The 18,699-nt window shown below is 41.9% G+C and overlaps 1 protein-coding gene across 1 annotated transcript; it reads right to left on the bottom strand.

The window, feature by feature from the left end:
* Positions 1-11,529: 11,529 nt before the first annotated feature.
* KRT5 (keratin 5) lies at positions 11,530-17,711 on the bottom strand. Its single transcript, XM_066353476.1, has 9 exons — positions 17,011-17,711; positions 16,219-16,433; positions 15,373-15,433; positions 15,157-15,252; positions 14,411-14,575; positions 13,904-14,029; positions 13,443-13,663; positions 12,663-12,697; positions 11,530-12,206 (listed from the first exon to the last, which is right to left on the bottom strand). The coding sequence occupies exons 1-9, from the start codon at positions 17,602-17,604 to the stop codon at positions 11,890-11,892; spliced, it is 1,830 nt and encodes a 609-aa protein (XP_066209573.1). The 5' UTR covers positions 17,605-17,711; the 3' UTR covers positions 11,530-11,889.
* Positions 17,712-18,699: the final 988 nt, after the last annotated feature.

Raw genomic sequence — 18,699 nt, 5'->3', positions numbered from 1 at the left:
CTATTGGTATTTGTATTTCTTCTTGGGAGAAGTGTCTGTTCATGTCCTCTTCCCATTTTTTATTGGATTGTTTGCTTGTTTGTTGTGGAGTTTTGTGAGTTCTTTATATATTTTGGATATTAACCCCTTATCTGAGCTGTTGTTTGCAAATATGATCTCTCATTTAGTTGGCTGTCTGTTTGTTTTATTGTCAGTTTCTTTTGCTGTGCGAAGCTTCTTGGTTTGATGTAGTCCCATTCATTTATCTTTGCCTTTACTTTCCTTGCCTTTGGGATTACCGTATTTTTCTCTCCATAAGATGCACTTTTTCCCCCCAAAATGAAGGGAAAAATGCCCATGTCTTATGGAGCAAAAAAATATGGTATTTTATTAAATATTTTAACACACTATTTTGTTCAGAATATTTTTTTTCTTATTTTCCTCCTTAAAACCCTAGGTGTGTCTTAAGGTCAGGTGTGTCTTATGGAGCGAAAAATACGTTAAATTCATAAAATGTTCTCTACAGCCAAGGTCCATGAGTTTAATACCTATGTTTCTTCTATGTAATTTATTATTTCAGATCTTATATTGAGGTCTTTGATTCATTTTGAACTAAGTTTTGTGCAAGGAGACAAACTGTAGTCAAATTTCATTCTTTTGCATGTGGCTTTCCAATTTTCCCAGCACCATTATTGAAGAGACTTCCTTTTCTCTATTGTGTGTTTTTGACTTCTTTATCAAGATGATTCGATCATATGTATGTGGTTTTATTTCTGGGCTCTCAATTCTGTTCCTCTGTGTGGCTATATTTCTGCTAATACCATACTATTTTAATTATCATGGCTCTGTAGTATAATTTGAAGTCAGGTTTGTGATGCCTCCAGCTTTGTTTTTTTTCCTTAGGGTTACTTTGGTTATTAGGGTTTTCTTATGGTTTTATATAAACCTGATGATTTTTTGTTCATTTCTTTAAAAAATGACATTGGAATTTTGATGGAAATTGCATTAAATTTGTATATTGCTTTGAGTAATGTAGCTATTTTAACTGTATTTATTCTTCCTTTCCAAAAAATATTTTTCCATATTACTGTATCTTTTTTTTTTATTAAATTTAATGCAGTGACATTGATAAATCAGGGTACATATATTGAGAGAAAACATCTCTAGATTATTTTGACATTTGATTGTGCTGTATACCACTCCCCCAAAGTTAAATTGTCTTCTGTCACCTTCTATCTGGTTTTCTTTGTGCCCCTCCCCTCCCCCAACCCCTCTCTCCTTCTTCACTCCATCCCCCCTCCCCCCAACCCCCACCCCTGTTGCCATCACAATCTTGTTTATGTCTCTGAGTTTCATTTTTATGTCCCTTCTATGTATGGATTCATATAGTTCTTAGTTTTTTTTTCTGATTTATTTATTTCACTCCGTATAATGTTATCAAGGTCCATCCATGTTATTGTAAATGATCTGATGTCATCATTTCTTATGGCTGAGTAGTATTCCATAGTATATATGTACCAAAGCTTTTTAATCCTCTGACGGACACTTGGGCTGTTTCCAGATCTTCGCTATTGTGAACAATGCTGCCACAAACATGGGGGTGCATTTCTTCTTTTCGAGCCGTTCTATGGTGTCCTTGGGGTATATTCCTAAAAGTGGGATAGCTGGGTCAAAAGGCAGTTCGATTTTCAGTTTTTTGAGGAATCTCCATACTGTTTTCCACAGAGGCTGCACCAGTCTGCATTCCCACCAGCAGTGCAGGAGGGTTCCCTTTTCTCCACATCCTCGCCAGCACTTATTCTGTGTTGTTTTGTTGATGAGCGCCATTCTGACTGGTGTGAGGTGATATCTCATTGTGGTTTTAATTTGCATTTCTCTAATGATTAGTGATGTTGAGCATTTTTTCATATGCCTGTTGGCCATCTGTATGTCTTCTTTGGAGAAGTGTCTATTCATCTCTTTTGCCCATTTTTGGATTGGATTGTTTGTCTTCCTGGTGTTGAGATTTACAAGTTCTTTATAAATTTTGGTTATTAACCCCTTATCCGACATATTGTCAAATATGTTCTCCCATTGTGTAGTTTGTCTTTTTATTCTGTTCTTATTGTCTTTAGCTGTGCAAAAGCTTTTTAGTTTGATATAGTCCCATTTGTTTATCCTGTCTTTTATTTCACTTCCCCGTGGAGATAAATTAGCATATATATTGCTCCGAGAGATGTCCGAGAGCTTACTGCCTATGTTTTCTTCTAAGATGCTTATGGTTTCAAGGCCTACATTTAAGTCTTTATCCATTTTGAGTTTATTTTTGTGAGTGGTGTAAGCTGGTGATCTAGTTTCATTTTTTTGCAGGTAGCTGTCCAATTTTCCCAACACCATTTATTAAAGAGGCTGTCTTTACTTCATTGTATTTCCTTGCCTCCTTTGTCAAATATCAGTTGTCCATAGAGCTGTGGGTTTATTTCTGGGTTCTCTGTTCTGTTCCATTGATCTATATGCCTGTTCTTATGCCAGTACCAGGCTGTTTTGAGTACAATGGCCTTGTAGTATAACTTGATATCAGGAAGTGTGATACCTCCCACTTTATTCTTCTTTTTTAAGATTGCTGAGGCTATTCGTGTTCTCTTTTGGTTCCATATAAATTTTTGGAATATGTGTTCTGTATTTTTGAAGTATGTCATTGGTATTTTAATTGGTATTGCATTGAAGTTATAGATTGCTTTGGGTAATGTAGACATTTTAATGATGTTTATTCTTCCTAACCATGAGCATGGTATATGCTTCCACTTGTTTGTATCTTCCTTGATTTCTTTTATCAATGCTTTGTAATTTTCCGAGTACAAGTCTTTAGTCTCCTTGGATAAGTTTATTCCTAGGTACTTTATTTTTTTGGTTGTAATTGTGAAGGGGATTGTTTCCTTAATTTCTCTTTCTGACTGTTCATTGTTGGTGTATAAAAATGCCTCTGATTTCTGAGTATTGATTTTATATCCTGCCACTTTGCTGAATTCATTTATCAGGTCCAGTAGCTTTTTGACTGAGACTTTAGGGTTTTCTATATACAATATCATATCATCTGCAAATAATGATAATTTTACTTCTTCTTTTCCAACTTGAATGCCTTTTATTTCTTCTTCTTGTCTGATTGCTGTGGTTAGGACTTCCAGGACTATGTTAAATAAGAGTGGTGAAAGGGGGCACCCCTGCCTTGTTCCTGATCTTAAGGGTATTGCTTTTAATTTTTTGCCCATTGAGTATGATGTTGGCTGTGGGTTTCTCATAGATGGCTTTTATCATGTTGAGGTATGTTCCCTGTATTCCCACTTTGCTGAGAGTTTTGATCATGAATGGGTGCTGGATTTTATCAAATGCTTTTTCTGCATCCATTGAAATTATCATATGGTTTTTCTCCTTCTTTTTGTTTATGTGATGAATCACATTGATTGATTTGAGAATATTGTACCATCCTTGCCTCCCCAGAATAAATCCCACTTGATCATGGTGTATGATTTTTTCCATATATTGTTGGATCCAGTTTGCTAATATTTTGTTGAGGATTTTAGCATCTATATTCATCAGAGATATTGGCCTATAATTTTCTTTCTTTGTGTTGTCTTTGCTTGGTTTTGGAATCAGAATTATGCTCGCCTCATAAAAGGAGTTTGGAAGTCTTCCTTCCTCTTGAATTTTTTGAAATAGCTTGAGAAGGATAGGAGTTAGTTCTTCTTTGAATATTTGGTAGAATTCACTTGTGAAGCCATCAGGCCCTGGACTTTTCTTTTTTGGGAATTTTTTGATAGCTGTTTCAATCTCATTTGTTGTAATTGGTCTGTTTAGGTTTTCTGATTTTTCCAGATTGATTTTTGGAAGATTATATGATTCAAGGAATTTGTCCATTTCATCTAGGTTGTCTAGTTTTTTGGCGTACAGTTCTTCATAGTATTTTCTTACAATATTTTGTATTTCTGTTGTGTCAGTTGTTATTTCTCCACTCTCGTTTCTAATTTTATTTATTTGAGTCCTCTCTCTTTTTTTCTTGGTGAGTCTCGTTAGAGGTTCATCGATCTTGTTTACCTTTTCAAAGAACCATCTCCTGGTTTCATTGATCCTCTGTATTGTTTCTTTAGCTTCTATGTCATTTATTTCTGCTCTGATCTTTATTATTTCCTTCCTTCTACTAGCTCTGGCTTTACTTGCTGTTCTTTTTCTAATTCTTTTAGATGCAGGGTTAAGTTGTTTATTTGAGCTTTTTCTAGCTTCTTGAGATATGCCTGTAATTCTATAAACTTTCTTCTCAGGACTGCTTTTGCTTTGTCCCATAAATTTTGAGTTGATGTATGCTCATTATCGTTTGTTTCAAGAAATTTTTTGATTTCTTCCTTAATCTCATTGTTAACCCATTCATTATTTAATAGCATGCTATTTAGTCTCCAAGTGTTTGAATGTTTTTTAGTTTTTCTATTGTTGATTTCTAGTTTTATGCTGTTGCAGTCAGAGAAGGTACTTGATATGATTTCAATCTTCTTAAATTTATTAAGACTTTTTTTGTGTCCTAATATGTGGTCTATACTAAAAAATGTACCATGAGCACTTGAAAAGAATGTATATTCTGCTGCTTTGGGGTAAAAAGTCCTAAAGATATCTATTAAATCCAGTTGATCTAGTGTGTCATTTAAGGTCACTGTTTCTTTGTTAATTTTCTGTCTGGAGGATCTATCCATTGATGTTAGTGGGTATTAAAATCCCCTACTATTATAGTATTGCTGTTGATCTCGCCCTTTTTGTCCATTAACATCTGTTTTACATATTTAGGTGCTCCTAAATTGGTGCATATATTTTTATAATAGTTATATCTTTCTGTTGTAATACTCCTTCTATCATTATGTAGTGACCTTCTTTATCTTTTACTATAGCCTTTGTTTTAAAGTTTATTTTGTCAGATATTAGTATTGCTACACAGCTTTTTTTTTTTTCTTTTCCGTTTGCGTGAAATATTTTTTTCCATTTCTTTACTCTCAGTCTATGTATATCTTTTGTTCTGAGGTGGGTCTCTGTAGGCAGCGTATGTATGGGTCTTGTTTTCTTATCCAAGCAGTTACCCTATATCTTTTGATTAGAGCATTTAATCCATTTACAGTTAAGGTTATTATTAATATGCAGTTATTTATTGGCATTTTATTCTTTAGATCTATAATCCTCTTTTTCTCGATTTCTTTTTTTCTCTTTCTACAGCAAGCCCCTTAACATTTTCTGCAGTACTGATTAAGTTGTAATGAATTCCTTGAGTTTCTTTTTTTGTCTGGGAAGCTTTTTATTTCTTCTTCAATTTGACATGGTAATCTTGCTGGATAAAGAAGTCCTGGTTGTAGGCTCTTGTTTTGCATTACTTTAAATATTTCTTGCCATTCCTTCCTGGCCTCAAGTGTTTCTGTTGAAAAGTCAGATGTCATCCTTATGGGGGCCTCCTCTATAGGTAAGTGACTTATTTTCTCTTGCTGCTTTTAGTATTTTTTATTTTTCTCTTAGCTTTATTATTTTAATTATGATGTGTCTTGATGTAGGCCTCTTTGGGTTTCTTTTTATAGGGACTTTCTGTGTTTCTTGAACTTGTGTGACTTTTTTCTTCATCAATTTAGGAAAGTTTTCAATTATGATTTCTTTAAACAGGTTCTCTATTCCTTGTTCTTTCTCTTTTCCTTCAGGAACCCCTATGTTCAGGATGTTATTTCTCCTCATATTGTCACAGAATTTTCTTATAGAATTTTGCTCGGTTTCTGTATTTTTTTTTTGATGCTGCAACTAAGAGTTGAGGCTTCTTTTTTTTTAAGACTTTATTTATTTATTTTAGAGAGGAGAGAAGGAGGAGAGAGAGAGAGAGAAGAGGGGAGGAGCAGGAAGCATCAACTCCCATATGTGCCTTGACCAGGTAATCCCAGGGTTTTGAACCGGCAACCTCAGCATTCCAGGTCGACACTTTATCCACTGCACCACCACAGGTCAGGCTGTTTCTGTATTTTTATTTATCTTGTCCTCTAATTCGCTGACTCACTCCTCTGCTTCATCCAGCCTGCTTTTGATTCCTTTTAGTGTAGTCTTTATTTCTGATATTGTAATTGCCATTTCTGATTGATTTTTTTAATGATTTCAGTGTCCTTTTTGATGCTTGCAATTTCTTTATTTAGGTGCTCATTAAGTCCATCCATTGTTGCTTTGAGATCCTTAAGCATCTTAACAATCATTATTTTAAACTCTGCATATGGTAATTTGATTACTTCCATCCCATTCAGTTCTTTTTCTGGGAATTTTTCTTGTTGATTCTATGGTTTATGTTCCTCTGTCTTCCAATTCTTTCTGTGTGTGGTTTGCAAGTTTGTTAGAGTTGTGGTTCTGAGGTCGGTTTATGGAATGTGGCTTCTCCTCCAGGACTTTATTCACTCAACCTCTGCTTGTTGCTTGGATTTTAATTCTCCTTAAATAGTAGAGCTGATTAAAAGTCTTAATTTCACTATTGTTTGTTTGCTGAGTCCAGCAGGAAGCATCTGTGCTTGCTGATCCCAGCAGGGAGCTTCTATGTTTGCTGATCCTAGCAGGGGGCTTCTGTCTTTAGGAGGTGGGAAGTATGTGTATCTCTCTCTCTCTCTCTCTCTCTTTTTTTTTTTTTAGTTGAAACTGTATCCAGAAATGCGGTGGGTGTGACCTCTGAGATTCTGAAGGTGTGTTCTGCCAGGTGCCTCTCCAGGGGAGGGGTGCATTCTCAGTATGAAGGGGGAGGTATAGCTTGGATCTCCCTGGAAACCTGAGTCACTGCCCCTTCCCTTTACTTCCTCTTTTCTGAACAACCTTTCATGCTGATAGGAGCTGGAGAGCTTTTTGGAGGTGGGTCAACTGGTTCCATGCTTGGATTGTCAGGGTGGAGGGAGCGACCCCTTCCCCAGCTTTAGCTGTCTCGGCACTGGAGAATGACTCTGGTCAGCTCAGGTTCTCTGCTCCCTGTCACCATTTGTGTCTCCGTGTCTTGATCTTCCCACTCTCCTCATGCAAGACTGGTCCTCTCAGCCCTTCTTGACCCCAGAGCCCCAGGCAAGTGGTTGTGAGTAATATTTTCTACCCTGGCCCTTTAAGGCTGCACTTTCTTTCACTGGCCACTTCCCAGACAGAACTCTCACTCTTCTCCCCACCCAAAGTCAGACTGTCTCCTCCAGCCCCTGGGTTTCTAGGCTGGGGCTCCGGTCTTGGGACCGAGGACCTCCACCTCTCAGGGTTTCTCTCCTTGCAATGGGAGCCCTTCTGGACTCTCAGCCTCAGCTTCCCCTCACTCCTGGGAGCGGGGAAGCCCCCACTGCACCCACGCACTCTTTATCAGGATCAGTGTGGATTCTTCAGTGCTCCTTGGTTTTTGAGTCTTGTTCTTTTAGTCCAAAGTTGGTTTTTCATGATGACTGTTCTTAAATCAATTTGTAATCCAGTTTGGTCGTGGGAGGTGGCAATCTGTGTGTCTGCCTACTTCACTGCCATCTTAGAATCCTATTTCAAATTTAATAGATCATTGTCATAGATTTTAGTCTATATAATTTTGTTATTTTGAAATTGACTTAGTGTTTGGTCTATCTTTGTGAATATCTCATGTCCACTTGTAAAGAATATTGTTGTAGACAGTGTTCTGTAGTTCTTTGGACATTCTGCATGCAATTTCTTTGAGAGATATACTGTATTGTAAATCTTTTTTTCTTAGTTGGGCTTGCTGTTTTGTTCTCTTCATGTTGTTTTATGAGCAGAAGTTTATACTTTTTATGGTAAGAAATTTTTTATGGTGTTTAAGAAATTTTGCCTCCCCTGAGGTCCTCATGATATATTTTATTTTTTTCCAAATACATTATCATTTTACCATTTACATATAGGGCTGTAATATAGCTGAAATTGATTTTTGTGAATGGTATGAATTAGAACTCATGACTCTATTTTTCCTTCCATTTGGAGAGCAAACGGACCTAGCACCATTTGTTGTACAGTTAACAGTTCCCTATCCCATTACAACGGCACCATTGTTGTGAGTCTAATGAGTCTACATGTGGTTAGTTTCTAGATTATATATATTGTTCCACTGGCTTATTTTTCAGTCATTTCCTTAATACCATACTTTCTCAATTACTATATCTTTATAATAAGTCATAATATCTGAAACTGTAAAAACTTTGTTCTTTTTCAATATTGTTTTGACTGTTTTAGATCTTTTTATTTCCATACAAATTTTTGAATAGGTGTATAACGTCTTATAAAATACCTGCTGCAATTTGATTGAAATTACTTCAAATCTATAGTTCAAGTAGGGGAAACTGACATGTTGACAGATTAAGTTTTACAATTCACAAAGATGGCATAGACCTCTCTTTTTTGTTTGTTTGCTTTGTTTTAGGTTTCTTTAGTCATTTTCAATAAGCTTTTGTAGTTTTCTATGAATAAGTCTTTTATGTTTTTAGCTACATTTATTTCTAGATATCATATATTTATATTTTTAATGCTACTGGAAATGGTACCTTAAATTTTATTTCTTAATTGTTTCTTGTTAGTATACAGAGATACAATTTTTATATTGATTTTCTAGTGGCCCTGATAAATTCACTTACTAATTCCAGTAGTTTAGAGAACTTTTAATTTTTTTTAAATTTTTTTTCTTTTTATTCTTTATCTGAAGCTGGAAACGGGGAGAGACAGTCAGACAGACTCCCGCATGCGCCCGACCGGGATCCACCGGGCACGCCCACCAGGGGCGATGCTCTGCCCACCAGGGGGCGATGCTCTGCCCCTCTGGGGCGTCGCTCTCCCGCGACCAGAGCCACTCTAGCGCCTGGGGCAGAGGCCAAGGAGCCATCCCTAGCGCCCAAGCCATCTTTGCTCCAATGGAGCCTTGGCTGCGGGAGGGGAAGAGAGAGACAGAGAGGAAGGAGGGTGGGTGGAGAAGCAAATGGGCGCTTCTCCTATATGCCCTGGCCGGGAATCGAACCCGGGTCCCCCGCATGCCAGGCCGACGCTTTACCGCTGAGCCAACTGGCCAGGGCCGAGAACTTTTAATTTTTTACATACATAAATAATTATGTCATATGTGAGTAGCTATAGTCTGCTTGCTTGCTTTCTATTTCTTAAGATGTTTATTTCTTTGTCTTGTCTATTGCACTGGCTATAATCTCCAATATAATGCTGAATAATTGTGGTGATTATAGTTATCTTTGTTTCCTTCTTGATGTTAATGAGAAATTTTTGATCATTCACTATTAAGTGAATTCACTATACATGCTTTGGAGTTGGAGGAGAGATGACCATTTGATTTTTTTTCTTTTATTCATTAAAATTGTGTATTATATAATGTTTTTCTAAAAAAAATGTTTAACCAGCCTTACTGTAATAATAGTTGCCATTCAGGACTTCCAAGTGCCACCCTTTCTTATTCCCCTTCTACCCATCTAAGGAAACTAATAAGAAAGCCTGTATAATACCTTCTTGTGACTTGTGGGAACTTCTAATCATTTGCGGGAATCCTCAGCCTGGCCTCACTCCAACCACCATAAACATTCTACTCTGTCACCTTTTCTTGCTCTGTCAAGCCATATTTGGCCCAGCTTGGGAATCTTGTTTTGCTTTCTTCAGAAAGCTTTATTATGAAAGCAATATACATTTTCATACCATTTTCGTGTGGGTAGCATCATCGGTTTCAATAGCAGAACTAAATTTTGAGTGGAGATTCATCCTGTTGCTGTAGAATGGTCACAATAATTGGTGCTGTGAGCAGGATGTCAAGATGATGATTGCTACCACTAGGGTCGTTCTTTTCTTGCTTCGACTTGCAGTCTGACTTTGCTGTCTGCTTGTGATCATGCACTTGGAACTGCTGCTTTCTGGCTAGTGGGTTCTTTGAGTTGTGCTGCTGCCTGCTATCAACCTTACACCTTGGGCTGTTCTGCTTTGTGTGACATTTACTGAATTCTATCAAAGCCTCTGTTACAGATGCAATTAACCTATATCAGAAGTTTAAATAATTGCCATTTAGAGTTAAAAGTATGGATGGGGTGCTCCTCAAAGTAGCACTGGGTCATGTGTCTCAGCCCCGATCAATTCATGTGTCTCATATTGAATTTTATTTCTCAATTCCTCTGTAAGTAATGACTGACACTATGCTCAAAAGAATAACTCTTACCTTGTGAACATTGATATGTGTCTCAAGCAGGAAACACAACCCTAACATCATGGACATAACTATTAACATCCCCAGCCCAGTATTATTGAAATTGCTGACTCTATCCAATCAGCAACTGGTAAATATTTTTGTTTTTATGAATTTGTTTAATAATGTTCTGTTCAGTGGCCTATTCAGCAACCTGTCAGTCATAGTTGGCCTGTGCCTTTTTTTTGTTTGTTTTTTGTTTTTGTTTTTGTTTTTGTATTTTTCCGAAGCTGGAAACGGGGAGGCAGTCAGACAGACTCCCGCATGCGCCTGACTGGGATTCACCCGGCATGCCCACCAGGGGGTGATGCTCTGCCCATCTTGGGGCGTCGCTCTGCCACAATCAGAGCCATTCTAGTGACTGAGGCAGAGGCCACAGAGCCATCCTCAGCGCCCGGGCAAACTTTGCTCCAGTGGAGCCTTGGCTGCGGGAGGAGAAGAGAGAGACAGAGAGGAAGGAGGGGGGAGGGGTGGAGAAGCAGATGGGCGCTTCTCCTGTGTGCCCTGGCTGGGAATCGAACCTGGGACTCCTGCACGCCAGGCCGATGCTCTACCACTGAGCCAGCTGGCCAGGGCTGACCTGTGCCTTTTAAGGGGCACAATGTATCTTTACTCAGATACTCCTGGAGTACCTCAACAACCTTGCCATTGCATGGAGTCTTTGCAGGCAGGATCCTAAATGCATCTCACTTTCCCTAGGAGCATAGTGATATTACATTGAGGAGTTCTTCTCCCAAGAGATTCACTGGACACACTCACTCAGGACAGACAAATATTCACAAAAGAACTCACAAAAAGAGGATGAGCCATTGTCTCACACTAGAACATAGTGCCTGTTCCAGTCATGTCAGTTAAATTCCTGAAATTATTTTGTAATCTGAGGGCCATTCCACCCCTTACACTGTTAAAAAAACAGCTAGTGATCTTTTCAGCACCCATGATATTAGAACAGTTGCAACATCTTTTAGGCCTTTTAGGTTCTTAAGATAATATATTTCTTATATAAATTTTACTTAAGCTGATTTATGCTGTTACTTCCAAATTGGCCCATCTTGAGTGGGATCCCCTCCAACAAAAGGCTCTAAAACCTGTCCAAGTTGTAGTACAGTGGACACTTACATTCATGCCCTCCAGAGATTCCTTCATTCTGGAGGTTTTAGCAACCTCCTCGCATGCCTCCTGGAGTCTCTGGACCACTCAGGATGGCCACTGCTCCTTCAAGGTCATTCCATTCACACCCTGAATCATCAAAGGAACCAGTAACATCTGCATAATTCAGCCCTCAGTAGATCTCAAGGCTGGTTGTAAACCTTGAAAAAACAATTCTGCACGGTGGCTTATATTATAAAAGCATTTTATTGAACACACTCTGGAGGTAGTAGAACCAGAACAGAATTTTGGATTGGAGTGGGGACTCTTGTTTTGATGGTTTAGATACCAGAAAATTTAAAATTTTTCTCTCATAAAGGACCATGCTGTAAAGACTTATAAGAACTGAAGTAGAAAACAGGATCAGGCATAAGAGAGTGAAGACTGGGGACCGGGCCCTTTCGGGAACCAAAGACTGTGGTTGTGCAATAGGCTTGGTCTAGACTACACTCCAGTAAAAGAGAAAACTTGGCTTGTCAACCACTTAAAAGAGGCAGTCACCAGGGGTCTGCCGCCACCCATGGGAAGCAGTGACTTGCAGCAGGCTCTTAGCTCTTGAAGCTTCTTCGGGAGGAGGAGGTGGTGGACACATACTTGACGTTGGAGCTGCTGCCCCCTCCACTGCCGCTTCCAAAGCCCACTCCCAGGGCTCGGCCACTGCTTGAACTGAAGCCAGAGCCACCCACACCGAGCCCACTGCCTAGGCCGACACCCCCACCGCTGCTGGAGTAGTAGCTGCTGCTGCCACCTCCCCCAACACCACCGCCGAGGCCACCACCCAGACCGCTGCTGAGGCCACCGCCAAAACCACCGCCAAAACCACTGCCACCTCCGTAGCCAGAGGAGACATTGCTCGTGACAACAGCTGCAGAGAAAGGAGGGAGAAGTTGGTAAGACCAGACTGTCAGATTGATCCTACACGTTCATTTTATTTGGTCCTGCTAGCATGAGCACTCTAGCTGACCCCTTTTACAGATTAGCAAATGAGACCCAGAAGAACTAAGTCATTTAGTTAAGGTCCCTAACAGAAGGCTGGTGAACACCAAATTAGTAGGCAAGGAATGATGCTAAGTTCTTAGAGAGTGGCGCAAGGCAGGAGGGTGGGGTACAGGTGTGTAAGATACAGGGCCTACTCTTTAAGAGATAAGACATGAGCCACATTGCTTCATGTCTCAGTCTATGTCCTTTCCCCTCTACCAGGTGTATAAAATAACCATATATTGGGATGGGAATGTTTGGAATCTAGAAACAGCAGGATTCTGACTTGGTACTGAATACCACATGTTATCATCATTGTTAATATCTGTTTAAAGTTACTTACAGATGTTGACTGGTCCAACTCCTTCTCCACTCAGTCTGAAAAGGGAACAATTGAAATAAGAGTTAAAAACTCCCCCAAAGACAATACCTATAAATCATGTTTAAAGCTTGTCCTATAAGCAAGGAGACTGTATGAGCATATAAAACAAAACAAAACAAACAAAGAAAAAACACCACTTAAATTAAAAAAGAGATAGCTCTCTAAAGGGACTTCCCAAAGAAAAGGACCTGACCAGAGGCAGGTTATCAAAGGAAGAGTAGAATTCACATTTTCCTCCACCCATTATGTGGAGCACATGAATAAGAGACTGTGGGACCTATGAATATGTATGAATCAGTTTTTGCCTTGTAGGAACTTATATTCTGTGAGAAAACTTGGTGAGAAAACTTGAACAGAAATACTAACAGAAAGTAAGCAGTGGGCAATGTCATAAGATCAAAGAAAACAGAGTAGTTTGAGAATCCAAAGACAGGTGAATTTAACTCAGCTGGAGGAATCAGAAAGGCTTCCTGAAGGAAGAGGCACTTGAAGAATGGAGAAAGAATTTGTTGAGTTGCTTAGTTGTTTGAAGGAGAGGCAGCATCTGAAAATACTGGTGGTAGAAATAGGGTTAGAAAAGTGAGTTGAACTGTATGTCCAGATGTTATAGTGAAACCAGATGATCACGCACAAGATAGTAGTCAGTTGTGCATGTGTTTTATACCCTGTAGTGGAGAAGCAACATTACTTATCAAATGTAAGCCCATCCCTATATTATGATTTGAGCCCTACGTTGCTCACCTGCACTCCTCGCCCTCCAGCAGCTTGCGGTAGGTGGCGATCTCCACGTCCAGGGCCAGCTTAGTGTTCATCAGCTCCTGGTACTCGCGCAGCAGCCGGGCCATGTCCTGCTTGGCCTTCTGCAGGGCGTCCTCCAGTTCAACCAACTTGTTCCTGGCATCCTTGAGGGCCAGCTCTCCACGCTGCTCAGCCTCAGCGATGGCATTCTGCAGGTTGGCGCACTATAGAGGGAAAGGAAGAAAAGTGGGGGCACTTTAGTAGTGAGCAAGCTGGGCCTGTGGCATCTTTTTCTGCATTTCCAGACAGAAGCCAGTACATTTGTCCTGGCCATTGCACATGGAGAAACATTAAAACACCAGTATTTGCTCCATCTTTGTGTTTAGAAAAAATAAAATAAAACAAAACAGCTCTCCCTTTTAGAGCTCAGGCCCCCTCCTTGCCCTCTTTTGACCTCTCCTTACCTGTTTCTTGACATTATCGATCTCTGCTCGCAGCCTCTGAATCATCCGGTTCATCTCGGAGATCTCCTGTTTGGTGCTGCGGAGGTCGTCCCCGTGTCTGCCAGCTGTCTGCTGCAGCTCCTCGTACTGGTGCCACCAGAAAAGAGGAAAGGCTTCATTTATAGGAGAATAGAAACTTCCCCAATATTCACAGGCAGGAGCTACCAAGAGGTGGCAAGTGACATAATTCTCTGAGGCCTGGGGCTGATTCTGGCTTTATGGACGTGGTTTTAGATAACTTCCTCTTTACTACTTTTGCTCTCCTAGAGACACTGGTGCGAGATTCAGGGTGAGATTCTTCTTAAGGTTCTTGAGTTTATGTGGCAAAGGCACACATGACTGTTCTCATAACTCAACCCACGAGGCTTCTGCAGGTTTCGGGAGCTCCATCCTTAGCATTTTGTCACGGCCTGGAGCCCTACACATGTGCCGATCCCCTCGCTCAGGACACATTCACCCAGCACTCACCTTGGTCTGGTACCAGGACTCGGCTTCTGTCCGGCTGCGGTTGGCGATGTCCTCATACTGGGCCTTGACCTCGGCAATGATGCTGTCCAGGTCCAGGCTACGGTTGTTGTCCATGGACAGGACCACGGACGTGTCTGAGACGTGTGTGTGCATCTGGGCCAGCTCCTGCAGGGGAACTTGAAGTCAGTCATCTGATTCTGTGTTATTTTATATCAGGTCCAATAAAATATTCCAGTCATTGTCAACTTGTGAAAAAATAATAATAACCACCTACATCAGACGGTTAAGTTAATAAATAATCTAAACCATTGCTAGAACTATTTTAAAAACTTTAACAACTCTGAACCTCCATGAAACCCCTGCTATGTAACTTCTCAGATGTGAATCTTCTTGGGTTATAACTTATTTCAAAAGCACCTCGTTGACTGGCCCACCACACTAGGACAAGACAGAGAGTGGAGGTTCAGGAAAGGTGGGCTTGTGCCTCTAATAACTCCCTCTAAACCTTACTCTGCAAAACGATTGTTCAAGAAGTCTTTTGCTTTAAATTTGGATTATTTTAAGGGTTGGCTTTATAAGTAATACAATGTAAGTAATACAGTATGAGGAGTACAAAAGGGAGAGGAAACACAAGGATGTGTCCACAGCTTAGGAGCCATTGGAAGTCACTTAATCTTAGATACCCTAATCCCTAGCGATGTTCCAGTGACTGTCTCTCTAGAACCGGAATAGGGGACATTTCTCACCGCCTCAAAGAACATCTTCAAGAAGTTGATCTCATCCATCAGTGCATCAACCTTGGCCTCTAACTCCACCTTATTCATGTAGGCAGCGTCCACATCCTAGAGAAACAGGGATAGTTGGCACTGTACCCAATTTCCACCCTGGCTTAAATGAACGACACCTTAAGAGCATAGGCATAAGCATAGCCATAGGCAACGAGTTCTCTTCTACCCACACACCTTTTTCAGCATCACGAACTCATTCTCAGCAGTGGTACGCTTGTTGATTTCATCTTCATACCTGAGGGTAAGAGGAATGGGAAGTGCCTATTAAAAGATGAGGGACAGGTGAGGCCTGGGGTCTTTATTGCATAAAGTCAACTATGAGCCTACTTTCCTGCTGGAAAGAAGCTTCTCACATCATGTAGGTAGAGGAAGATAAGGGGCACTGGTTGTGTGAGCCCCTGGGCAAGCTGTTTTCTCTTTAACAGCACATGAGATAATCATTCTATTATTGTTATAATTCAGTTGCTTCAAGAATATTCCTATAGAAACCTGTGCTGTTTCTTCCCAACTCTGCATCTAGTCAATTTCTCTAATGCTTTTTTTCAGCTTTCACAGCCTTTAAAAACAAAACAAAACAAAACAAATGAACCAGCAGCCCAGCTGCTGGTTCATAAGGACAAAAGAAATTGCTGGAGCCACCATGCTTAGTTGTCATCAACTTTGCAGGGAATCCATTCCTTTGCAGGGAATCCATCAAAAAACCCATGCTGTATACACTGAGTGCATTGGGAAGGAAAGGTCCAAAGAGCAGGAATTACACTTGTGCTATTTCCCCAACTGGCACCAGAGGCATCAGGCTTGTTGCTCTGGCCAGTCAGTGGCTAAGTGCCTTGCAAAGGAACTGAGTTTGGGGCTGAAACTTTCTAAACGTGAACCTGGATTTTATTTTAGTATGCAGGTATCCAAGGAAACCACACATGCCTAGCCTCTGGGGAAGGCGTATGCAGTAGACTGGTTATAAAGTACAGCTGGAGCCAAGAAGACATCACTCGCCCCTAACTCTACTTGACCCCAACTCACTTGTTCTTGAAGTCCTCCACCAGGTCCTGCATGTTCCTGAGCTCCGAGTCCAGGCGGCCTCTCTCCCCCAGCACACTGTCCAGCTGTCTCCTGAGGTTGTTGATGTACTGCTCGAACAAAGGCTCCAGGTTCTGCCTCACGGTCTTGGTGCCCTGCTCCTGCAGCAGGGTCCACTTGGTGTCCAGGACCTTGTTTTGCTGCTCCAGGAAGCGCACCTGGAAGGGATAGTTTGAAGATGGAGTAACCTGGATTTCATGTTTCAATGATCATCACCAGTTTTTCTCCCTTCTTGTGATGTCCCACTAAACCTTTCCCATGTGCAAGGCCTGGCCCGGGCATTGGGAGAGGAGGGACAGAGTGAAGCACCTAGCCTCACTCTTTTTTTGGAGACAGGGCACTTATCCAGGGCACAGATATCACTGGGCTTGGCTGGGTAGAGTGTGGCCCAGTGTAGTGATGGCTAGAAAGACACTCAGGCTACTCCTATAAACTCATCTACCTTTCTGTGTAATCAGGCCCATTATATAAAGCACAGTATTCATCTCTTTGCCCAAAGTAACCAAGGAACCCCTATGAGGTAATCTCTGAATGGGAAGAATTAAGAGCCTGTCTTTCAATCTGTCAGCCTAATCAAGAAACAGGGCCGCAAATCCAGGACAGAAACAAACAGAAACACATTAACTGCGAATTATGAAGGTATTTGCACAAAATCAAAAAATTTTTCCTCTTTCTACTTTTTTTGGCATTTGTTCCACATTCACAGTGGTTTTTTCAGAAAGGACCAGGTCTCACCTTGTCGATGAAGGAGGCGAACTTGTTGTTGAGGGTCTTGATCTGCTCCCGCTCCTCAGTTCTCACCCGCTGGATGGCGGGGTCGATTTGCAGGTTCAGAGGGGTGAGGAGACTCTGGTTGACTGTGACCTCTTGGATGCCTCCAGGGGGACAGACAGGGAAGCCAGGGCCACCAAAGCCACCACCAAAGCCACCTCCAAAGCCACTGCCTCCACCAAGCCCAAAGCCAGTACCTCCACCAAGCCCAAAGCCACCACCACCAGCTCCACCACCTAAACCAAATCCGCTCCCGGCTCCACCTCCAAAGCCATAGCCACCTCCAGCACCGGCACCAAATCGATTTCTAAAGCCACCGCCAACAGTGCTCATGGAGATTCTCTTGGAGCCCCCCAGGTTGTAGAGGCTCCGGCTGCCATAGCCGCCTGCTCCACCAGCACCCCCAAGGCTGATCCTGCCGAAGCCGCCGCCACCACCCCCTCCGGATCTGGACACAGAGGTAAAGCTGGTGCGGGAGACAGATGGAGTGACAGCAGAGGCGGCGCTGAAGCTACGGCTTCCCCCGCTCCGGAAGGACACACTCGACTGGCGAGACATGGTGGCTTGTTCCTGGCGGAGCAAGACGATGGGCACTAGGAATTGGGAGGTGCTGGAGAGAACAGAGCTCAGCGGGACGCAGAAGGTGGCTCTGTTACCTGGGACCTGCAATCCCCCTTTTATCCTCTAGAACAGGGCTGGGCAGGATCGTTGTCGAGCTGTGAAATGATTAAGTGGGCTGGGCACACCTGGGGGGCAGCTGTGAGCTCACTAACACACCTGCACAGTGGTGTGGGGTGCAAGCGCTCTCTTCCTGGCAGGCTCTGCTCCGTTAGGAAGAATCTTGCCTTACAGCACTGATACCTTGGCAGCAAGTCACACTTCCCTGTGGGGGCTCGGGGCTGTGAGCAGCCCAAGAAGGATGCCAGGAAGCCAGGGGGCATTTGGCCAATGTCCTGAGGGATTCTTACATGACCAGGGATGTTGTCAACCATCCCAGCACCGTGTACACTGTCCATGAGTGAGGGACAAAGTGAGTTTCTGCTGGCAGCGATCTATCCTCCTCACGCTTCTAGACAGGAGGTTGCTGCAAGGATTTTTAGCACTTAGAAGGCATATATGGTCTGATATCTCAGCTATGAGCCAGAGGGGAGAACAAACTCATTCTTTACTTGCAGAATTTTCTTTCTTGAGGGGAGGCACAATTATCCCCAAGTCCAGGGGAAGATTCTTCTGCAAAGTTTGGGCCAGAAAGGCTCTCCAAGCTCCAGAAACAGAGAGAGTGGGGCCCCCTCAGTCTCCGATCTATACCACTTTGTTCTCTGCAGAGGCAGAGCTCTCTCTCCACAGCTTCTCCTGATTCAGCATTTTCAGTGGCATTTGAATTTTTCCCTCACGCTTTGGCTTGGGCAGGACTGAGCAGGGCTGAGCAAACCCAGGGGCCCCCCTGCAATCCCTCACAAAAGTCCTGAAACTCAGTTTGGCAGTCACATCCATTCTCAGGGGGACCTGCTCTGCCCACCCCGCCCCCCAGCCCTCAGGTGTGTCCCAACAAGCCCTTCGTTATTCCACTAGGCAAGAAATGAGTCATTGCGTGTCTGTTGATACAGGCTGAGGGCTGCCACAAACACATACCTGCAGGAGCTTCTAATCTCA

The sequence above is a fragment of the Saccopteryx leptura genome, chromosome 1 (genome assembly GCF_036850995.1).
Source record: "Saccopteryx leptura isolate mSacLep1 chromosome 1, mSacLep1_pri_phased_curated, whole genome shotgun sequence".
NCBI lineage: Eukaryota > Metazoa > Chordata > Mammalia > Chiroptera > Emballonuridae > Saccopteryx > Saccopteryx leptura.
The sequence above is the reverse complement of the archived record's forward strand: the minus strand, read 5'-3'. Positions and strand labels throughout refer to the sequence as shown.